At 33.6% G+C, this 11,099-nt stretch overlaps 2 protein-coding genes across 2 annotated transcripts; both read left to right on the top strand.

Moving 5' to 3' along the window:
* Window positions 1-3,218: 3,218 nt before the first annotated feature.
* LOC115709749 (putative disease resistance protein At1g50180) lies at window positions 3,219-6,479 on the top strand. The gene has a single exon (XM_030637942.2). It carries the CDS (start codon window positions 3,578-3,580, stop codon window positions 6,281-6,283), a length of 2,706 nt encoding a protein of 901 aa, XP_030493802.2. The 5' UTR covers window positions 3,219-3,577; the 3' UTR covers window positions 6,284-6,479.
* Window positions 6,480-6,646: 167 nt separating this feature from the next.
* Window positions 6,647-9,689, top strand: LOC115709756 (calcium sensing receptor, chloroplastic). The gene is made up of 6 exons (XM_030637956.2): window positions 6,647-7,199; window positions 7,415-7,660; window positions 8,217-8,409; window positions 8,514-8,655; window positions 8,772-8,903; window positions 9,229-9,689. Exons 1-6 carry the CDS (start codon window positions 6,978-6,980, stop codon window positions 9,470-9,472), a joined length of 1,179 nt encoding a protein of 392 aa, XP_030493816.2. The 5' UTR covers window positions 6,647-6,977; the 3' UTR covers window positions 9,473-9,689.
* Window positions 9,690-11,099: the final 1,410 nt, after the last annotated feature.

Genomic DNA, 11,099 nt, shown 5'->3' with positions numbered 1-11,099 from the left:
TATACACTTTTAGAGTTACTCAATGTGTGTCACTAAAATCCAATTTTCTAGTAGTGTCCCTTGCTGACAACATAGAGGGATGTAAATGGATATTTAGGGAGAAACTTAATGCTGATGGAAGCTATCAAAGATTGAAAGCGGTTGCTAAAGAATTTTATTACAGCCCTGGTGTTGATTTTGGTAAGGTAATAATATATAATATATATAATAACAATAAATAATATGTTGTTTATAGTAGAATTATCAACACTAATTTAATATTCAATAAATAAATACTTATAATGTAGGACATATATTTTTATTATGAAAAAAATAATTAGATAAGAGCACTCCTAATGGTTAATATATTCTGTTGAAATATATAACTAAAATTTTACTTTTTGTAATTTCACACATTTACTTTATACTATAGATCAACTTTTCTAAAAAAAAAAAAAAATCTATATCATTTAAATAATATATTTATAATATACAAATAATAGAATAGTAATCACATATAAATTTTTTATGTTTGCACTTATTAATTAAAAAAACGACATCATTGATCGCGTTTTTAAATGTAAGCCCATATAATTCTCTATCATTATTTAATAAAACATCATAAAAGGATTAATATCATATGTAAGGTCATGTTTAATTTGATGTAGTAGATATTGTAATGGAATCAAAATTACCATTATAATTTCTGATATTTTTTTTTAAAAAAAAAATGATGTAATGATTATTACATTATGTAATATAATTTTTATTACATTGGAGAAGCTATGTAATGAGAATTACATCATAACTTTAAATAAAATAAAGGGTAAATGGCGACAAAACCCTCAAAACTTTCATTTTGGTTTCACTTAACCTCGAAAACCCAAATTTGGACAGTAAAACCCCCAATACTCGTATTCTGTTACCAATTTACCCTTTCTGTCTATTTTATGTTTTAAGTGCCATGCTGGACTGGACACAGTGTACACGCGGTGACGTGACACAATTTTATTAGTCCACGTAAAAAATTATTTAAAAAAATTAAAAAATTAAAATAAAATTAATTTAAAATTAAAAAAATACATATAAATAAATAAAATAATTTTTCTTTTTTTTTCTTTCTTTTTTTCCTTTCTTTCTTTTTCTTTTTCTTTCTTTTTTTTCTTTCTTTTCTGTCTCTCTCTGTAACTTCTTTATCTCTCTCTCTCTCTCTCTCTCTCTCTCTCTCTCTCTCTCTCTCTCTCTCTCTCTTTTTCTCTATCTCTAAGTATCTTTCTTTATTTACAGACTTAACCACCACCATCACTCCTCTTCAAAAATACCATCACCACCACCACCATCATCCACCACCACCTTAACCTGTTATTTATATACAAACAACCACAGTTACCACCAACTCCACCCCAACTCAAACACAACTCCGCAACTCATATCCAAACAATCAAACAAACCTAAACCTGCCAAGATCTCAGATTCAAATCCCAGCAACAAAAAACCTAAATTAGATCCACAAAAAAAAAAAAAAATCTCAATTCAAACAATTAAATCTGTCAAAGATTAAGCAAAAGAGAGAGAGAGAGAGAGAGAGAAAGGTGAGACAATGGAGAAGCTCAATAATCAAAGGGGCAAGAAGCGAGATCTCAGATCTCGTTCTGCTGTGAAACAATCCGTCACCTTTCCTCTGAAACTTCTCTCGATCGATGTGCTCTCTCTGTCTCTCTCTCTCCACTCTATCTATTTGAACAGACAAAAAAGCGCTAGCCTCCTCATCTTCCAACCTTCTCTTCTATTCTCTTCTCCTTTGGACGACGCTGGTGAACGACACGCGGCTGGGCGTCAAAGACTTATGGTGTTTTCTTCTTTTTTCTTGGAAGACGCTGACGTTGGAGCTAGGGGTTTCGTAGGAGGCGGAGGTGGGTATTTCTCGAATTTGGGAGTTTCGCGGAGCTGGCGGAGGAGAGTTTGACCCTAAAGAGGCCAAGGCCATGCTTTCATTGGTTGCTGGGTTTTGAAAACCCTAGATCAGGACTGAGAGAGAGATAGAACGAGAGAGATAGATCGAGAGAAGTTTCAGAGGAAAATAAAAAGAAACAAAAGAAAAAAAAAAGAAAGAAATAGAAAAAGAAAGAAAGGAAAAAAAGAAAGAAAAAAAAAGAAAAATTATTTTTTTTATTTATATATATTTTTAATTTTAAATTAATTTTATTTTAATTTTTTTAAAAGAAATTTTTACGTGGACCAATAAAATTGTACCACGTGTACACTGTGTCCAGTCCAACATGGCACTTAACACCTAAAATGGACGCAAAGGGTAAATTGCTAACAGAATACGAGTATTGGGGGTTTTACCGCCCAAATTTGAGTTTTGGGAGTTAAGTGAAACCAAAATAAAAGTTTTGGGAGTTTTGCCGCCATTTACCTAAATATATATAATTTTTAAAAAATGAATTACATAAGATTAAAACAAAACAATATTTCTTTAAAATAAATGGGGTAAAAAAAACTCAAAAAATGTAAGATTTTTTCAAAAAAAATTATTTAAATATATATAATTGAGATTAAAAATAATTGAAATTTAATAAAAAAGAAAAGTGAGATTAAAATAAAAAGGAAAATTGAGATAATATATATAATTAAGATTTTTAAAAATGTTATATTAAAGAAAAAAAATCAAATAAAAAAAAATTGAAAAAGACAAAAACAAGCCACTCACTTTTGTTTCTTATGAGCATCCATTCTTCTATGTATTTAGATAAATATAATATGATATGCATTATTATCATTACCATTTGAAGTAATGTGATTGTGCAGTAAGTTATTTTTTATACCAACTACCAGACATTGATTTAATGTTTCCTTGGTTCCTTTGTATTGATACTTTTCTGCATAAGCTTACGTGGAATTAGCTTTGTTACTTGCAGTTCCACTAAATGAATGACTTCCACCTATCATAATGTACCATTTTACTTAAATGTGTTTCACGTAATGTGTAAAACCTGCCATAGGATCTACCATTAATAACATTAGTTGAAAAGTGATATTTCAAATCTTTGTTTAGATTTACGGCATAAGTTAGCTAGAGCTTTTGGAAGACTTATTGTGAAACACCATGTGTCAATCTAACTTGCTGTTATAGTCAAGAAAGGCTTCTAGCTTGGTGTTATAGTCAAGAAAGGCTTCTCTAGCTTGGTGTTTTAGTTAAAGAGACTTCTACTTGCTAAAGTAAATATCATTTTGAGTGGGACTAAAATTATGCTTTCCAATTTAAATCAGTATTTTAATTTCTTGGTTTGCCACATGCAAGGATTATAGACCCAAAAAAAAAAGAAAAAAAAAACTTTGTTGAAAGTTCTTACATAAAAAGAATTTAATACAACAATTAGGTGACTATTAGAACATATTACATTATTTCAAACCTGTTTAGATTAGGTAATTAATACTTTCCAACAAATAAGTTTGACTTGAACAACTTTAGGAGCTTGCTCAAATTAGATGTTATCAAATTGTAATGCATATTTTCTTTTCTAACTTTACTTCCATCAAAATATTTTTTCCAAGTACTTGTGAAAACCTATTCTGATTGATTTGGAGAGGAAATATGGCAGAATATGTTGTTCCCCTAGTGGTAGAAAAGTTGGCAAGCCAACTTATGGAGGAAGCCATTTCCTTGTCAAAAGGGAAGGAACATGTCGAATGGATCGAAGCAGAACTAAGGCGAATGCAGTGCTTTCTCAAAGATGCAGATGCTAAGCAGGATAAGGATGCAAGGATTAGCAATTGGGTGGTAGATATAAGAGAAGTTGCTTTTGATGCAGATGATTTCATTGATACTTATATTTACAAAACAAATGGACAAAGAGAGAAGGGTCTTGTCATGTGTTTCAAGAGGTACTCTCATCTATTTTTCTTATGCGAATTAGTTTCTAACTTCAAAATCAACAAGAATATCAGTAGGATCAAATCAAAAATCCATGAAATAGCAGATAGCAAATTAACTTATGGTATTGAAAACATAAGGCAAAAGAGTGAAGGGGCAACTTTAACAGTTAGTGAACTACAGGAGAGGAGAATATCTTCTCCTCATCATTTTGAGGATGATATTATTGGTTTGGATGAAGACATAAAAAGATTAGAATCTCAGTTGATTTATGGACAGTCGTGTCGATCTGTACTCTCCATAATTGGTATGGCAGGTTTAGGCAAGACCACTTTGGCTAAGATGATTTACCATAGCAATGGAATAAAAAATAATTTTGACTGTTGTGCTTGGATTTATGTCTCTCAAGAATATAGTGCAGAAGAAGTTTTGAGGGATTTGGCGAAAAAAGTCATGGGCTTTTCTAAGATAGAGTTGGAAAAGATGCATAGAGAAGATTTGGTAGAAGAAATTTCGAAGTTTCTACAGAGGAGAAGATATGTCATAGTTTTGGATGACATATGGAAGAAACAAGTGTGGGATAATCTGAAAGATGCTTTTCCTGACTCGAAAAATGGAAGTCGAATCATGCTCACTACTCGTTTCAAAGATATTGCTATACATGCTGATCCGAGAAGTCCACCCCATGAACCAAGTCTTCTTAATGATGAGGAAAGTTGGCAACTACTTTCCAGAAAGATCTCCCTACAATGGAATGCAGTTACAAGTTTGCCTCCATGGACTGATGAGCTTGGAAAAAAAATTGTTAAAAAATGTGGGGGATTGCCTCTAGCGATTGTAGTACTAGGTGGACTCTTGTCGAGAAGGGAAGCTTCCTATAATGAGTGGCTCAAGGTTTTGCAAAGTGTTCATTGGCAGCTAAGACAAGACACTATACAATGCGCAGACATCTTAGCTTTAAGCTACTTTGATTTGCCTTTCTACCTGAAGCCATGCTTTCTTTACTTTGGTCTTTTTCCTGAAGACTTTGAGATATCTGCTAGTAGGTTGATCTTGTTGTGGGTTGCAGAAGGATTTGTGCAACCAAGAGGTCAAGAGCCAATAGAAGATGTCTCTGAAGACTACTTAGAAGAGCTTGTAGGAAGAAGCATGGTTCAAGTTGCTACAAGGAACTCAAACGGAAGGATCAAAACTTGTCGTATGCATGATCTTTTGAGAGAACTCGCTATAGCAAAAGCTACAGAAGACAGATTTCTTCATGTCATCCATGGTGAAAGTAGAGCTGGTTCTATAAGGACCCTCTCAAGAAGTCGTCGACTTGCTATACACTTCAATTTTCCCCCATCTAAGAAGACAACAATTAATTTACGCTCCTTGTTATGCTTTGACCTCAATGAGCCAGTTAAAGTTCAAGTAAAGAGGTTTAAACTACTGAGAGTTCTTGATTTAGAAGGTTCATATATATCCAAGCTTGACTCAGCTATTGGAAAGCTTATTCATTTAAGATATTTGGGACTGAGAGGTACTTGGTTGAAAAATCTCCCACGTTCTCTACGCTATCTTTCCAATTTGGAAACTCTAGATCTGAGATCAACTCTAATTAATCCATTCCCAGATGAGATTTTGAGGCTGCAACAACTGAGACACTTGTATTTTAGTGATGTCCAACCAATGGTGTCAATACCACCCACCATCCCTAGTACATATCTCCCTGACCTCCAGACATTAAAGGGTTTATTTATCAGTGAGATTAGTAGAAGTGATATAGAGGATTTCTTGAGCAAGCTAACCACAATGAGATCATTGAGTTTGCATGGTCGTCTTTGTATTAAGAAAGAACACTTGGGAAATTGGGTTGCCAAGTTGAAAAGCCTTGAATGTTTAAAGCTCAATGCAACAAGACTTATGACCGAGGATACAATTCATGCAGCAGTTCCGGAGTGGGATTTGTCATGCCTCACTCATCTTTACAAGATACATTTAGCAGGGAGTATGCAAAAGATGTTTGACATACAATACTTCCCAACAAATCTTTCTGAGTTGACCTTGACACAATCCTGGCTAATGGAAGATCCCATGAAGACGCTTGAGAAACTGAGAAGCCTGAGAGTTTTGAAACTAAAGCATGCAGCATACGTAGGCAGAGAAATCACTTGCTCAAGTGGAGGCTTTGTTCAGCTTCAGTTGTTGAAGCTCTCATTCATGAACTCGGTAGAAACCTTCAGAATAGAGGAAGGAGCAATGCCAAATCTGAGAGAATTGGAGATTGTTCAGTGTAAATTGAAGATTGTTCCAAGAGGCCTATGGCCAGTGCAATCTCTCAAAAGCGTGAAGTTGGGATTTATGCCTGGTCATGATATTGGACTTAAGATTCAAGAACGTGAGGGAGAGAATTGGTATAGAATAGAACATGTTCTTCCAATATAAGAACATGTTAGTCCTTGTTAAGAGTCATTTCAGCTTCTCTCTGTACCGAATTTGCTCCTTGTTAAGAACATGTTTTGGTAATTGAATAAATGCTCTTTCAAATTCAATGAGCTATACAGACTATTACCCTCATATTGTTTATATGTAATGCTGCGTGTCGTCAATGGCAACTCCTGTCTATCACTTTAAATTTTAATGACAATGTCCAACAGTCATTGAAAATTTTAGTATCAATAACTACTATACATTTCACTTTCATTTTAATCTGTAGTGTTTGGCACCCAACTGACTTTTACTTCAAATGCATATAAAAGTTCATACAATAAACTAAAGAACATAGAAAAAGAAAAATGAAAAGGATTTACCTAATAGTAATTTGGGATGGCGCTAGTCAAATCTCTCCATTTTTTTTTTTTTTTTTAAATTAAACTCCATTTATTTTCACAAACTTAAGACAAAACTGTAGCTACCACAAAAGTACCACGTGGGTTTAGATGGGGCCAAGTGAAAATGCCACATCGGACATCACAGACCCAATGTCTTCTATTCAATTCTCATCAATGGCCACTGATTTCTTGATCTTTCGGCCACTTATTCCTCATCACAAACTCCTCCTTTGATCTACCATCATTCAATATTTCACTATTCAAGTCCTACTACACACAGCAAAACCCAAGCTTCGTAGCTGGCAAAGATGGCAATGGAGATGACCATCCAAGCTTCAGCCACCACCAACAACAACACAAGACCTCAATTGTCTACTCCTAAAACTTTTTTCAAGCCCCAAATTAGACCATCTTCTGTTTCTCTACCTGCATCATCAACTACAATCACTCTCTTGGGCCTCTTCACACCTCTTCACGAGGCCAAGGCTCTCACTCTCCCCAAGGACCAGATTACTTCTTCCTTAACTGAAGTAAGGAAAATTCATGCAAAACATCTTCTTGCTTTTAGGATATTAGTTATGGAAATCGTTGTATATCACGTTTCTAGAAAGAAAAGAAACCATATCATAAATGAATGTTTTACTTTAGCATGAAATGCTTGGAATTTTTTTTTCCTTTTCTCTTTTTTATTTGATTTTAGCTGATACCCATTTCTTGAATTGTTGATTGTGTCAATTTTGTGTAGTTTGAGAAGACAATTGACCAAGTTCAGCAAGTGGGTTCGAGTGTCTATGACACTACAGGACATGTTCTTCAAGTTTTGATAAATGCTGCGAGGCCTGTCATTGAAGTGGCATTACCAATTGCAAAGCAGGCTGGAGAACAGGCTTTGAAGATAGCTTCTCCATTTGTGTCTGAGGCTTCAAAGACAGCCCAAGAGGCAATTCAAAGCTCCGGCTTCGACACACAGCCGGTTCTGACTGCTGCAAAGGTTTACCCCAATCACCTTGTTTAACGTTTTTCAGCTTTGCACCAGAAAAAGATAGCTATTCACAACCTTAGACAACATGCTGTATCAAATTAGAGAACAGTAGTTTTAATTTAAAAATCTCTTGGTCTGATACTGTGTCAGTTTACTAATTCCCCCGAAGCTTTAGTTCTTGGACGAATTGGTAATCTAAAAAGTATTTTTAATTTGAGTAGAAAGGCTTATAAATTGATTGGTATTTGTGCATTGGCAAATTTAACCAGATGGAGCTGATAATGAAATGATATTAATTGACTTGGGACTTGGGTTTTGCTTTGTGTGAGTGTTAAGAAATGCCGCTGTTTAAAATATGGGTGGTATAACTAGTTCATTCAACGTTGTGTTATGTGGTAGAATAAGATAATTATTTATCCATTGTTTGAGACATTTATGGTTACATATAGATATTTATATTCTTCTTGGTAAGAATATCAAACGCTAGCCTCCTTTGTTTGAATAACAGTGTTACTGAGTTGTGAAGAACTATAATCACTTCATAAGTATTTGATTTTTTTCTCAGACTGTTGCTGGTGCAGCACAGCAGACAAGCAATGTAATTGAAGGGGTCAGGCCAATTGCTTCATCAACTTTTGAAACAATGTCTTCTTCAGACCCTCTTACAATTGTAGGATCTGCCGGAGCATTGTTCCTTACCTACCTTCTCCTTCCTCCAGTCTGGTCTGTCATTTCATTTAACTTCCGCGGTTACAAAGGTTGATTTTAACTCACGTATTATCTATTTTCTAACATACAACATTGTGTTCATATGCATCCATAATTATATGGCTAAAAGGGCTAAGGTTTTGCTACACTTCAGGTCAACTTACTCCAGCTCAAACCCTTGATCTTATATCGACGAAGAATTACATTATGATTGATATTCGAACAGAGAAGGAGAAGGACAAGGCTGGCATTCCTCGCCTTCCATCTAGTGCTAAAAACAAAATGATTGCCATTCCGTGAGCATTTTCACTTTGGAATTTACTTAGCAATATCTATTTATTTCCTCAAAATAAATCTTTTGATTTTTTTTAATCATGGTTCTTCAATGTTGATTCTATTTGTATTCACTCAGTTTGGAAGAGGTGCCTAACAAGCTACAAGGCCTCGTTAGAAATGTAAAGAAACTACAGGCTGAAATAGCAGCTCTGAAGATTTCTTATCTGAAGAGAATCAACAAAGGCTCCAGCATTGTCATATTGGATTCGTGAGTACTTCCTTTGCTTATTTTCATAGCAGCATTTGTTTTTGCTAAGTTTGCCTAAACTTTTATTTTTTTTGCTTATAGCTAAGTATAAAATAAATATAAGATTTGATGAATATTTTTTAAATAAAAAATGCTTTCTAAAATGTTTGTACATTATTAAAAAAATTGTTTTGTGAGTAAACTAAGAATGTAAATTATTTTAATTTTAAAAATAGTTTTTCAAAAATCTTTTCGGGATTTTCTAATTCTAAAAGTAAAAAAAGATCTTATAGAAGCTAAGTCAAACAATCTTGTATATTTTTCTTCACCATTTGGCTCGCTATAGGTATTCGGATTCGGCTAAGATAGTGGCTAAAACTTTAACTAGTCTTGGCTTCAAGAACTGCTGGACTGTGGCTGATGGCTTCTCCGGAGGCAGAGGGTGGCTGCAGAGTCGTCTAGGGGTAGATTCATACAACTTCTCGTTTGCAGAGGTCATTTCACCATCTCGGATCATTCCCTCATCAGTAAGACGTTTTGGTACAACCAGCAACACATCTCAGTCTGCTCAAAAATTGCTTCCAGAATGATTCATGTCCTAATTTAAGTATAAACAAGAAAGACAAGGGGAAAGAAGAACATCGTTCTTATTGGAGAATGCCGTCAATGTGAACAAATTGTTTAGATCCAAGTCTTGTCTAATCATTTTTGTAAATCTTTTTTTTTTTTTCATTTTTTTATCTGGTCTCACTTTTGTTGTATAATACAGAGCACTCAGTACAGATTCGTCTTTTACTTTTTTCCTCATAATGTGGCTCAAATGATTTGAGGGCTTAAAAGGAGAAAACCTTGCCAAGAGAGGTAAACATCCTTCTATAAGAAAAGAGAGGTTAATTGCAAAGCCAGTGCTTGGGATTGAGAGGGTAGGATAAGATAATTGATAATCCATTCTGAAAGCGAAACAACAAAAGAGAAGGCAATCTTTCTTGATGGTTTGTGTTCACTACTATGCCTTTTTTTTTTGAACCATTTATCGTTCCAATTTTATCGGATGTCCCCGAAGGGACCACTACTATGCCCTTTGATTAATTTAAAATATTCCCCCAAATGTCCTAAATTTTGAATAATTGCAAAGTGAACGAATAAAAATGATTAATACCGAAGTGCTGTTTCGGCCGGTGTTGGCTTTGTATTGTGATTGTGCTTAATAAAGTCATTCTTTTCAGGTATTAGCAATTTTTTTTCCGAAATTTTGACATGTGATGAATTATGGCTCCTAAACTTTTTTTGTCGTCAAAAATTCCTCCTAAACTATTAAGATTGTTAGATTTAACGATTTTTATCTAATTTTAGTAAAAAAAATTTTAACATGGATGAAAGTTCAGGGGGTATGATTTAGTACATATCAAAGTTTGAGGAGAATGATTTGGTAGATATCAAAGTCTAGAAAGCATGGTTTAGTACATAAACAATCACTGAAATAGTAAAATTGAATAAAATTAGACAAAAGTCCTTAAATTTAACAATCTCAATAGTTTAGGGGGAATTTTTAACGACCAAAAAAGTTCAGTGGCATAATTTAGTATATGTCAAAGTTCAAGAGAAAAAATTGTAAATTAGCCTTCTTTTTATATAAATAAATATATATATAGGGAAGATCAAGGGTAGGACCTATGCTTTTGTCCTCATACCATAGGGAAGTAAAATAAACTAATCAAAATATAGAAAAAGTGAAATGTAAATAGAATCTTTTCAATTGTAGATCATTTCATACTATTCTATTCTTTTTTTATTATTATTTTTATTTATGAAATTTCAATAGTTTATTCTAATTTATGTTAGAGTATTTGATGTTGTGTCTAATTTTTATTTATTTGCAATAAGTCATAATTTAAAATTACATGCGATGATATGATTAAAATATTTTAAAAAAATTATTTTCAATTTTTTCTAAAAAAAATATCCCGTCAAAATATTGTAAATAAGTTTAACAACGTTCAAACCGCTCCCATCGCACCACACCACAAAAAAAATACGGTTTGAAATTCTTTACGGTGCAGTCACGGTTTGAATTTTTCTTAAATCACGCGGTGCAGTGCAGTTTGCAGTTTTGAATTGGTAATATGCGATTCAAACCGCACCGCACTGCATATTATAAAAATACCAATTTTTATAATTATTTAGGTCCAATATGTGAAAGTCCAACTCAAAGCCCAC

Source organism: Cannabis sativa, chromosome 3 (assembly GCF_029168945.1).
Source record: "Cannabis sativa cultivar Pink pepper isolate KNU-18-1 chromosome 3, ASM2916894v1, whole genome shotgun sequence".
Taxonomy (NCBI): Eukaryota; Viridiplantae; Streptophyta; class Magnoliopsida; order Rosales; family Cannabaceae; genus Cannabis; species Cannabis sativa.
This window is presented reverse-complemented; position numbering and strand designations above follow the sequence as displayed.